This window comes from Pipistrellus hanaki (genome assembly GCF_964339955.1).
Source record: "Pipistrellus hanaki genome assembly, chromosome: 3".
NCBI lineage: Eukaryota > Metazoa > Chordata > Mammalia > Chiroptera > Vespertilionidae > Pipistrellus > Pipistrellus hanaki.
In genome coordinates this window covers 7721629-7734569 of record NC_140505.1, presented here as the reverse complement: position 1 = coordinate 7734569, position 12941 = coordinate 7721629, and the positions used below count along the sequence as shown (strand labels likewise).

Here is a 12941-nt window from a genome sequence, read left to right as displayed (position 1 = left end):
CAAGATATAATTCCCAGACCAAATCTGTCCCAGTGCTTCTTTTTGCAAATAAAGTCTTATTGGCACAAAGCCATGCCCATTCAGTCATAGATTATGGAGGCTTGCTTTCACCTAACAACTACAGTGAAGCAGTTGTAACAGAGACAGTAAGGCTCACAAAGCTGAAAAGATTTGTGGTCTGGCCCTCCTTAGGTGGCTCAATTGGCTGGAACATCCTCCTGTACACCAAAAGGTTGCGGGTTCAAATCCCACTCAGGAGCATACTGGGGTTGTGATTTTGATCTCTGGTCAGGGTACATACAGGTGGCAAATGATCTATGTTTCTCTCTTACTTCTATGTTTCTCTTTCTTTTTCCCCCTCCCTCATAATAAATATCATTGGATGAGAATTATTTTTTAAAAAGTAGGTTGGAAACCCAGTTTAGCACTCGCGGCATAGAGTTTGGACTTCTCTGTCAGGATACCTTGAGTGCAAAAAACATACCGGTTTCTGAGGAGCCCATTTCTATCTTATTTTAATTTTTAAGAAAAAGTCTCCATATACACTGAAATACACCTCCTTGCAACTTCTATCCTTCCATCCTACATTTATCTATTCCATCCACACAAAATAATTTATTCTCCTTTTTGTATTTTTTAAAATATTTAAAGGCATATCCACTTTTCCACTAAATTTCCTTTGTTCTCTAACTATTCTTCAAAATTGCATTACATCAGTTTGGTTAGAAAATTAGATTTTCAGGAAGTTGATGCTTAAGTAAATATTTAATGCATATTGCTGCACTGCAGAACTCTGTTTATTAAAAATGGAGTTTAGCAAGTCCAATAAAATAATTTCTGGTTGTAATGCAATAGCATATTTCAAATATGCAACCTGTTGATGCCTTTTAGATTGAGGGTATCAATCAAGGCAGGAGCAATTTTTTTTATTTCTTTTTATTTATTCTACATTTACTGAGTCCTATTTTTCCTGATCTTAATTGACTTATACTTCATGAGAATAAAGGCTGTGCTAAAAATCACATTTCTGTATAGAAATCTGATGTTAATACTTTCTTTTCTTCAAAAGAAAAATTGCCATAGGGTTTAGACGTGATTGTCCTCTTTGAAGTTTGGGATTGGAGAAAGGCTCTACAGATACCCTGGACCACCAGCGAGACAAGCAAGTGGATCCAGGAGCAAGTTAAGCCTGAAACATCTCTAGAGGTAAAAAAAAAAAAAAAAAAAAAAAAGACAAAAACGAAGCTGTCTTACTTCAGGCACATCATGAGCAGGCAGTTATTTTGAAGTGATAATAATGCTGGGGAAAGTGGAAGGCAGCAGGAAAGAGGAAGATCAAATATGAGATGGATTGAGTCCATAAAAGAAGCCATGGGTAGGACTCTACAGGGCTGAGCAGGGCAGTTGAGAACATGATATTGTGAACATCACTCATTTATGGGGTTGCTAATGGCTTGCAACACACACACACACACACACACACACACACACACACACACACATCATGAGATATACGTTTTGATTTTCTAGATATAGTCCAAGAATCTTTTTATTTGTGAGACAGGTCAGTAGTTGGTCCAGGAACTAATGTTCCACAGCTGTCTGTGACAATGAACAGACCATCAATTCAGTAGTCCCTCACCTGGAGAGATTTCTAGATGATAAATCCCTGGGTACCAGGTGGATGCTTGGGGGTTTTGCTGATTCCCAGGTAGTCCCAAGAGATTTCATTTTCTCCGTTCTATTAAGCAAAACATGTTGGTCTTTCCACTTATTTTTCAGAGTAAGGGAATGCTGCAACCTTTGTGGAGGGGTTCAGGATCTGAAGGAAAGACCGAAGCACAAATGAAAATACTAGACAAGAAATAAAAATTTAGAAGGCATAAGGGGCCAGGTGGAAACCTCTCTCTTGGAGAGGCACACTAACTTCTGGCTGGTCTGTTTTTTTTTTTTTTTGCGTTTTTTTTTATTTGAATACACATTTGCCTGTTAGCAATTCATACAGGCATTTCAAATGTAATTGGTGAGTAGTAAAAGGATTATTAGGTTAGGGAATTGCCTTGAGCCATTGAGCCAGCAGGGCAATATCATGCTGATTTTCAGCCCGGCTGAATATTCAAGTCCATTGGCCTTCCACTGGGTCTTTTTGCATTCACATGCTACCTACTGTTGGTTTTAGCCTCTGGCAAGGGAAACTCGAGATCAGTCTATGATAACTGCACAGGGATTATTTTGTTAGGGAGTCTGAGAACATTAACTCAAAGGTGCATTTCTTTTATTACTTACTAGAGGTCCTGTGCACAAAATCCATGCCCTGGGGGGGTGGAGAGGTGGAGGGGTGTCCCTCAGCCCAGCCTGCACCCTCTCCAATCTGTGCCCCCTTAGGGGATGACTGGCTGCCAGTTTAGGCCCAATCCCAACACGCAGTCAGAGATACCTCTCAAAATCTGGGACTGCTGGCTCCCAACTGCTCACCAGCCTGCTAGCCTGATTGCCCCTAACTGATTCTGCTAGCCAGCCTGATCACCCCAGACCCATTCCCCTGCCAGCCCAACTGCCCTCAACTGCCTTCTTTTGCCAGCCAATCGTCCCCAACTGCCCTCCCCTGCAGGCCTGGTCCCCTCCCCCACCCCAACTGTTCTCCCCTGCAGGCCTGGAGCCTCCAACTGCCCTCCCCTGCAGGCCTGGAGCCTCCAACTGCCCTCCCCTGCAGGGCTGGTCACCCCCAACTGCCTTCCCCTGCAGACCTGGTCCCTCCAATTGCCCTCCCCTGCAGCCTGGTCACCCCTAACTGCCCTCCCCTGCAGGCCTGATCACCCACAATAGCCCTCCCCCTGTTGGCCATCTTGTGGAGGCCACCTTGTAACCACATGGGGGTGGCCATTTTGTGACCACATGGGGGTAGATACCTTGTACAAGGGTGTGATGGTCAATTTATTATATAAGATTATAAAGCAGTCACCCACTAATTTATCTTCTAAGGTTATCTATATTTCAAACTGACATCAATTCTTAGAATAAAATATAGCACCCATGTCTAAAATGTAGTTGATTATTCTTAAGATATCTCATTTAAGCAGGAGCATGATAGGTATCAGAGACACAAACAAATATTTGATCATCTTATTTTAAAAAAACTCATCATCTTCATGTAGATAATGCAGACTATGACATACTTTCTCCACTCCAAATCAGTTTAACTAACACTCACAGTTTAAGTGAGTTTCCAATTAAAATATGAATAATAAATTATTCTGGGGCCAAATGAAGATTTTTAAGCCAAAGGGTAATACAGAGAAATACTTTGCTTTAAATTTAATTTCATGTCTAGGTAGGGTCACTACATTTTTTTAAAGGCAAAGTTTAAATGTAAGTGCATAAAATTGAGAAATAATGCAAATTTTCAAGAATAAAACTTCAATTATCCAAAATCATCTGGGGATGAATTTTCTACATGTATCTATTTTCTAGATAACAAAGTTTACCATATCTTGGAAATCATTTTCAGCTGCATCATATACTTCCTTGACTTTTTCCCAGCAACTGACTTATCTACACTGAGGGTCTTTGGGATGGTATAAAGTACGTAGAGCTGTTGACTCTGCCCTGAAAACCTGAGCCCATAATACTTGCCCAAAGACTTTGGTTGGGTCACCTCTTTCTTTGATATCCATTAAAGAATATATATTTCATTCTCTTAGTTTGTTGCTTTTACCTACTATTCCCTTGAGAAAACTAAAGAAACAATCTCTGTCCATGCACCAGAAGGTCCAAAGTTCGATGGACCAGTCAGGGCACGTACCTAAGAGTGAGTTTGATCCCCAGTCAGGACATGAACAAGTAGCAATGGATCAAGGTACATCTTTCACATCACTTTGATGTTTCTCTCTCTCTCCAGATTCCTCCCACTCTAAAATCAATTTGGAAACAGAAACAATTTCATTAGAATTATTTATTAAAAGTTTTTTTAAAGTCACTGGGTGAGGGAGTAGAGATAATGTCAATGGAAATAAAATTCAGGGAATTCGTGTCAGTTACCATCTTGACATGTTTGTTCTGAAGGATCGAATTTCCCAGAAGTTTAACCCTAAACTAAATGCTAGATTACTATACAAGTGTGACTTCTCTTCTCCATACGGAGATGGGAGAATTCTAGAAGATCTGTGTTCTAGTGATACACAAAGTTATAGACTCAAGTTTCATAAAGCAATAGCATATTGTAGTAGAGATTTAGAGTTTAGACCTCTATCTATTTCCAGCTCTGTCACCCACTGGTGGTATGACTTTGGAGAGAAACTTTCCCTGATTGATCATATCACCTTCAAATGAAAAGGAATATAATCTGATAAGGTCTAAGGTGGCTCCGAAAGCCATTATGAGGGACTGGAGATCACCAAGAGGAATCTCTCCTGGTAATACATGATGTGAAAAGGTAATTGTGAGGTTATGTAGGATGAAATGAAATGAAGTCCATATGTACATGATTAAAAGGAAAATAGGAATAGAACCTATGAGTCAACTTATAAATGATCTGCTCTTCTTGATAAAATCTCTCTTTTTTAATATATTTTATTGATTTTTTTACAGAGAGGAAGGGAGAGAGATAGAGAGCTAGAAATGTCGATGAGAGAGAAACATCGACCGGCTGCCTCTTGCACACCCCCTACCGGGGATGTGCTCTCAACCAATGTACATGCCCTTGATCAGAATAGAACCTGGGACCCTTCAGTCCACAGACCAACACTCTACCACTGAGCCAAACCAGTTTCGGCTCTCCTTGATAAAATCTAAAAAGGTTCATCATCATAATTATTATCCTAACTGATACCACTGATATAATTATTAAGACCTAAGCTCAAGCCTGAGTATTTAATTACCCCTTCAAATTAAATGTATATGTATACATATATATTTGTGTTCAAAAAGAATACCTTAAAATATTCTGGAACTTCAATTAACTTATATCCTTTGGGTCTGTCGATTGAAATTGAATTGGCCTATGGGTCCCTCTGTTGGGAAATGTATGTTTATTTGGGTATGGACATCAGTAAACTTGCCTTTTGTGATCAAGACACTCCCACTCTAAAATCAATTTAGAAACAGAAACAATCTCATTAAAATTATTTATTAAAAGTTTTTTAAAGTCACTGGGTGAGGGAGTAGAGATAATGTCAATGGAATTAAAATTCAGGGAATTTGTGTCAGTTATCAGCTTGACATGTCTGTTCTGAAGGTGGTGATGAAAATATAAAAACTCTCTCTTTGGTAGACTTGACCCAAGGAAAGGGGGGATAAGTAGAAATTGGGTGTAGGGATTCAGACTATTAAATTTCTGATCTGCATATTGTAAATGCAAAGTTTCTCTTAAAGAAAGACCTCATTCGGACTAAGGCACAACCCAGTAATACAGTTAGGATGCATCTGCATTTCTCCTCTTCAACTTGATCCAGATGCCATTAGAAGGACGAAGAATCAGATCTCCTGTCAGACCAAGTTCTTCTCTTTCCTGGGTTGATTCAACCCAAAAATGCCTCAGGATGCATGAAAGAATGACCTTTTCTTCCATCATGGCAAACCTTTGACCTTCAAATCAATGTAAATAACATGAATTTATTACAGATCTATCACAAAGGGAGAAAGAACAGTTTCTATCAGAGGAAACAAGTGATGCTAGATTTTCACAGTAGGCCCAGGGAGAATGAATATCATTCAGGATGCTTTCTAATAATAAAGATTCTTGAGTGCCCTTCCCTGCTCCCACCCAGGGCATGTGAACAGCTCTGGGGACAAGGGATCTAGCCCACGCAGCACCCAGATGAATCCTGGCTCACTGAAGCATGAGAACCACTGCTCTAGAATGCTCTCCTCCTGGACCTTTCATGTAGTTTACTATACAGTTACCAGGCCTCATTGTACCAATGCCTGCATTTACATAAACAATAAAACGCCAGAGATGTTAAAACCAAAAGTGTTTCTAATGCATGGCGATGTGCCTTCTTTTTGTTTAAGTACTTCTGCTGGTTTTATGTTGAGCATTTTCTGTTTTGGCTTTGAAAAAAGCAATTCTTAAAAGCAATAAAAACAGGTTAAATAAACTAATTGTTATAAATATGCTTTCTACCATATAGATTATATTCTGCTTTAATCCAAAAATCTACATTTTAAAACTCTACCATGAAGCTGGTTATGCTTTATGTTATAGGCTGAATGGTATTCTCCCAAATTCATCTGCTGAATTCTTAACCCTCAGTACCTCAGAATGTGACTGCTTTTGGGGATAGGGTCCTTAAAGAGGTGAGTAAAATAAAGTGAGGTCCTGTGGATGGGTCCTAATCCAACCTGACTGGTGTCTTTATAAAAAGAAGAGATCAAGCCCTGGCTGGGTGGCTCATTTGGTTGATATATCATCACATTCTCCATAAGGTTGTGAGTTCAATTCCATCAGGCATACACCTAGGTTGTGGGTTAGATTCCTGGTTGGGGCATGTATGGGAGGCAACAAATCAATGTTTCTCTCACATCAATGTTTCCCACTCTCACTAAAAATCAATAAAAAACATATTCTTGAGTAGGGTTAATTAGAAACACACACACACATACACACACACACACACACACACACGAATAAACTATGTAGAATAGACACAGGGAGAAGACATCTATTTATAATGAGGAGAGAGACCTCAGAAGAAACCAGCCCTGGAGACACCTTGATGTTGGACTTCTGGCCTCCAGAATTGTGAGAAAATGAAATGCTGTCATTTAAGCCACCCAGGCTGTGGTGCTTTGTTACAGCAGCCCTAGAAAACTTATATACTTTATGACAGTCATAGTAAACTGGAGAAAAAAAATAAAACAACCAGTGTTTTAACAGACTTGGATCTGAGACACTACATCTCAAAGACACTATTGTGAGAAACGCCCTGCCATGTGCACCCGAAAGATCAAACCAATCTGATGGATACAAACCTATACAGTTTCTGGGTCCAGCAGAGAAGGGCACATAGGCGTATGGATGGCGTCCCGTCGAATTCTCGGGAAAGAACCGCTCTGGCTTGAACGCCTCAGGGTTTGGGAAGTATCTTGGGTCTCTATGCAGTGAGTAGAGAACGATGACTATTTGAGAGCCTTTCACAAGTTTGTACCCTCCTGTCATGAGGCAGTTGATGTGTCATGAGAACAGAGATAGACACAAAGAGAAAAGTCCACCTTCCCCACTACTTTCATGAATGAATTCTCACCAACATCACAATCTTCATCAAGTTCACGGGCTATGAAAGGTACAGAAGGAAAAATACGAAGGGTCTCCTTAATAACACACTCCAGATATTTAAGTTTCTTCATGTCTTCTAAAGTAACAGAGCGATCAGAATTCCCTGATCAAAGGAAATACATGAAATAAAATAAATGAAAGAACTATTTCAGCTTGGCAAATAAGACATCAAAAAGGAATATATATATATATATATATATATATATATATATATATATATATATAGTGTCCATGCCAAATGACCGGTCATCACGAGGTGACATTAACTACCTTTTGGCCCTCCCCATTTCCAGTCCATGAGCAATGGTGGGGCGCGACTGGGGACTGACAAGGAGGCTGAATGGCTGACTTCTAGGTCCCTGCCCTTGGCCTGCATGTTCTAATGGATCAGTGATGGTGAATGGGGGAATCGGAGTGGGTGGTGGGAGGACCGGGCTGGCTGTCAGGCTGTTGGGATCACAAGCTCATTCCTGGTTGCTCGGGGGCTCAGGCCTGTAGGAAAGCAGGTGCTGGTTACTTCACCTTCTGGGCCAGTTGCTGATGGAACATGCTGCCCATTTAGGGCCACTCACGCTGGAGCAGGTAGGACGTGGGCATACCCTGAAGCTTCCGTCAGCGCCTCAAGCCCCAGAAAAAGTGCCAGCTGCGGCAGCAGTGATCCCAAAGGCCTGAGAGATCAGTGGCAGAGGCGGTGTTCAGCCTGGGGACTGGTGAATGGACAGAAGATGGTCTTGATCACAGGAGACTAGGCCTAGGAACCCTACCCAAACAATTCCATGCACTGGACCTCTAGTATATTATAACATCAGTACACTGAATGTTAAATACCAACAGCTAAAGTAAAATTCTTAATAGTATAGATAATCAAAATAGAGACAATAATGCTAAATAAATAAAATTTTAAAAAGATACAAAAGGTCACATGCTGTATCATTAAATTTGGAGAAAGTACTCAGAGTAGACAAATCCATAGAGACAGAGTGTAAATAGGTGTTGCAGGGGATGGAGGAAGAGAACATGGGGAGTGGCTGATTAATGATGCAGGGTATCTTATTGGCTGTTGAAGAGGGTTAGTATTAGATAGAGGTGACAGGTGCATAACATTGTGAATGCATTAAACTGTAAGTTCAAAACATTTAATTATGAATTCTCAGAGTAGTGTATCTTCTCCTGGGTCAGATTCTTGGACTCTCCCCATAGCCTGGCCCCCAAATGTTCCCCATTCCCACCTCAAGAAGAAAGAAATCCAAATGGCTTCTTGGACCTGCCAACAGGAAAAAACAAACAAACAAAAAAACAGCAGGAAGCAACCAAACATATTGAGAAAGCAAAAAAATGAGACAGACCAACTCAATGAACAAGCCAATCAGAAGATTCTGAAAGTCAACATATAATCAATTCTACCAACCATTGTTTTTCAGAAGAGGTAGGACTTGATGGCCCAAATCCCAAATTTCTAAGGAACAACACTTGCAACCATTCCTATGCCTGTACTGCTTGGGGAGACGGATGGAAAAGCACTGCGTTATTTAACTAGAGTTGTAGTGATAGAATTGAAAAGTAATAAATCAGGTCACAGAACAGCTTTTCATTTCAATGAAAACCCTTCCCTAGAAAATAAGTACACCCAAAGAATTTCATCTGAGTGGAAGCCGTGATGCATTTTCAAAGTCCACTGAAATATCTGGAAAGGATTTGATGAAATGTTCAAACCCACGCAGGATAAAGCCAGCAGGAAGAGGCTGAGAACCAAAAATGTGGTTTATGGCCATTCTGATGCAGGTGCAGATAAGGTGGAGAGATCTTCCAAGGTGGTGTTTGCCAAAATCCAATTCATTACTACTTGCTTCCTGATATGGAAGATGAAGAAGGGGAAGGAGAAGAGAAGAAGATGATGATGGAGGGGGAGAGGGAGAGGATTGAAAGCTACCAATGAAGAAGTTGGTAAGGATGAAGGAGAAGATGACTAAGGAACACTGATGGACTCCAACCTTCTTTTTAAAAGTTTCCTCCAGTCACTGGGAGCAAGTTACAACCTGGTTTTCTTGTTTTGTTTTGTTTTACTCATAGGCTCAGTCATTGTGCTCTTGAAGTCTTTTCTCTCGCTTACATCCTGGTTCTCAACTTACTTGGGGGAAATACCTTGAGCTGAATACAGTGGGAAAAGAATTTCTAACACTTTCTGTTCCAAATTCACCTTTTTTTATTTTAAAGGTATTTTTATTTTTTCCATTGATTATTATTTAGTTTTCTTTATTGATTAAGGTATTACATATGTGTCCTTATCCCCCCATTGCACCCATATGGCTCCACTCATCCCCTCACCTTCCTGATGTCTATGTCCATTAGTTAGGTATATATATAATATATGCATGCATACAAATCCAAATTCACTTTTATCCCTTCTGACTCAAAAACACTATATGGAATCAATGCCCCTGTGCTCCATGGGAAAGAAAAACCTTCTGCTTACATTGCTCCACTGGAGGCTGGAGGTTCATCCCCTGCATCAGTGCACAGAATTCTAGCTTTTTCCCTCCTTTCCCTGTACATTGAGCACACAGATTACACTGTGTCTCTGTGAAGGGGGACAGTTAGCATTTATCAACATACACCTGTCTACTTCCTCTTGTATGGAACATTTTTTAAATAACAACAACAAAAGGGTTTATAGGGGGTCAAAGAGTAGATATGAGATGTTTGGATTAGTTAAGTGGGTATTTTGACAGCAAGGCTTGCCCTTTGGTATGTTTAATTGTGATGTTTAATGGACTTCAGTTCAAGATGATACTTTTAAAATAAAATTCTCTCCTAATAATGGCCTGGGCCCTGCCACTCAATGGGAGAAGAGCAGACCTGCAAAATTTTGTTTGTAACCATCATTCTTTATTGTAATATTGTTCCTGTTAATTTAAATGTTTTTGTTTGTTTCACTGGAAAGAAAAGGTAATGCTCAATTATAAACAATAAAATTGTACCAGTTGCTTTGTTATAATGAAACTAAATGTGAACTTTACCCAAATAAAAAAGAAAAGAAAAAAAAAGATGAATGAATACTTACATCTCTATATCTAAAGATCAGTTGATCAAAACAAAAATTTTAGAACTAATACTGGGGAGAGAAGAGAAGTGAGGCACAATTAGCAAAAAGCATGAGAAGCAGCAGAATAAAAATTCTAGTAAAAATGGTGTCACTATGTGAAATCCCAAAGCACTTGTGACACCAGCATGGGGCTAGAAATTGTAAAAAACACAAACATGGGGACACTTTCCCAAAGAACCCGGGTCTCTAGAATACCCAGTTGATCCGCCAGAGACAATATGAGAGAAATTCAACTTGAAACAGGAAAAATGAAATGACTGAAACAGAGCCCAGGAGTTTAGATCGTCTCCATTCTACAAAACACAGTCTTCCCTCTGGATATGAAAATCCAGTCCTCACACCATCTGGACATGAAATTACTTTTCCAACTTCACCTCTCAGTGGTTCTAACAAATGTTCTGATCTCCACCTGTCCTTTAGTGCGTACTATTATCTGCCAACTTTTCCACCCTGCCATTGTGCACCAGAAGCCTCTCTTCCCAGAATGCCTTCCACCTCCTCCTCTTCTCCTTTATTATTCCTCCCCACTTTGCACTAGGAAAACCCATCAGATACCACTGTGTTGGTGGCCAACCAACCTTTACCTTTCTTTTCCCAGCTGTGGGAAGCCATATGACATCTGATTAAACAAATAATTAAGTTGATGGCACAATGCACAGTTCCTTTGTGGTAGGCTGATTGTGACCCACAAATATATCAGGTCCTAATCCCTAGAACCTTTAATTATTACTGCTTTGGGGAAAAGGTGCTTTTGAACATTTTATGAAGGATCTTAAAATGGAAAGATGATCTTGGATTACCTAGGTGGGCCATGAATGCCATCACAACTGTCATGATAAGAGAGAGAAGAGGGAGATTTGACACAGACCCACAGTAGAGAAGGTCATGTGAAGATGGAGACAGAGATTTGAATGATGTGGCCATAAGCCAAGGTATGTTGGCAGTCACCAAAAGGAATGCATTCTCCCCTCAGGCTTCCAAAAAGTGCAGCCCTGCCAACACATTGGTTTAACTCAGAGGTACTGATCTGGGCCTTCTGGTGTCCAGAACCGTAAGACAATAAACTTCTATTGTGTTAAGCCACCCAGTTTGCAGTATCTGTGGCCACAGGCAAAGGAAACTAATATTATCCTTCATCCCCTCCTCCCCTGTCTTCTTGCCTCAAAGATAAGCGTAAGCCCAGAACAACGATCAAGAAAACAAAATCCATGATGATGAAAACGGCAGAGAGAGAAAAGAGCAAGCCCAGGATTCTCCCAACATCCCTATTGGCATCAGCCTAGGACTCCTTACCTACAGGTTACTGGTTGTGCAAATGAATTAATGTCCCATCAGCTTAACCCACAGCAATCCTATATGGAACAGCTCTCCTGGACCGCGCTAACCAGCTTCACTTCTACTCTAAGCTCTCCTCTAGGCCCTTCCTTCCTCATATCGCCCAAGCACACAACCATGAGTTGATACTTTATACACATGACTGCTTTACCTATGGAGCAAAGAGGTCCTGGGACAGGGACATATATCTGTGTAGACTCAGCATCTAGCCCAGTGCAGTCACACGCCAAGCAATCAGCAAGCGCCCGTAAACAAATGGGTGAGGTTTGGAAAGGACATCAGGCCTGGAAGGGGTTCCATATGGCAGCCTTCCTGCTTATTACAGTGTCTTTAGATCAGGCCCGATGCACTTTCTTAGTGAGCAAGAATGCCATTTGCTTCAGTGACTTGGGACCTTCCATGTAAGTAGTGAGGGGGCCATACATACCAAACACTTCATCCAGTTCATTGTCCACTTTTTTCTGGACTTCTGGATAGCAACCCAATAGGTACAAGGCCCAGTTTATTCCAGCTGCAGTTGTGTCATGGCCCTATAATGTAAGAAAAAAAAAGAAAGAAAGGAAAAAAAAAAAAAAACAGCTTAGAAAGCAGAGTTCTATTGAGAAGGTTAGGGATGCTAGCTCTATTTTGAATTGTCTCTGGATTTGACACCTGTGGCATGACTCCAGTCAGAAAAAGTTAATTTCATACAGTATTTTACCTCGGTGGGGAACAAACCAATGAAACAATTCCTTCAAAGGGGACGCCTCTGGTACAGAGACATTTCAATAGGACAGAGTCACACACTTGGTGAGAGTATGGGCTGGGCTGGGCTATCAGGAGGCATTCCAAGGGAACTCTGTGCCCTGGACTGTTTTTGAGGAAATAAAAGTGTGACTTTCCTGAGCCAAGTGGCCAGATCTGCACTTCTCCTCTGTCCCCAATTTGTATGGTCGGCTTTACCCAGACACCAGGGAGCACATGGGTGGTTCTGAGTAGCAGTCTTCACATCAAGAAGTTGGTGAATAGCCCCAATAGACCTTGCTGAGTTTGAGGCGAAATATCCAACATTTTGCAGAAATGAACTCAATTATTCTTCACAAGAAAACCCAAGGGAGCCCGGCTGACGTGGATCAGTGCTTGAGCTTCGACCTATGAACCAAGAGGTCATGGTTCCATTCCTGGTCACAATGCATGCTCGGGTTGTGGGCTCGAACCCCAGTAGGGGCATGCAGGAGACAGCCAATCATT

General features: G+C 40.9%; 1 protein-coding gene across 2 annotated transcripts in view; it reads right to left on the bottom strand.

Annotated features, from left to right (window-relative positions):
* Positions 1 to 5100: 5100 nt before the first annotated feature.
* The window catches only part of LOC311619414 (cytochrome P450 4V2-like), a 171126-nt gene continuing 163285 nt past the window's right edge, over positions 5101 to 12941 (bottom strand). For both annotated transcript variants that reach the window (XM_084877722.1, XM_084877724.1), the window contains exons 8-11: positions 12139 to 12241; positions 7242 to 7376; positions 6970 to 7149; positions 5101 to 5583 (exon numbers count right to left, since the gene is read on the bottom strand). In XM_084877722.1, coding sequence (XP_084733848.1) covers positions 5411 to 5583; positions 6970 to 7149; positions 7242 to 7376; positions 12139 to 12241 — 591 coding nt within the window. In that variant the 3' untranslated portion in view covers positions 5101 to 5410. The remainder of the gene's footprint in view (positions 5584 to 6969; positions 7150 to 7241; positions 7377 to 12138; positions 12242 to 12941) is intronic.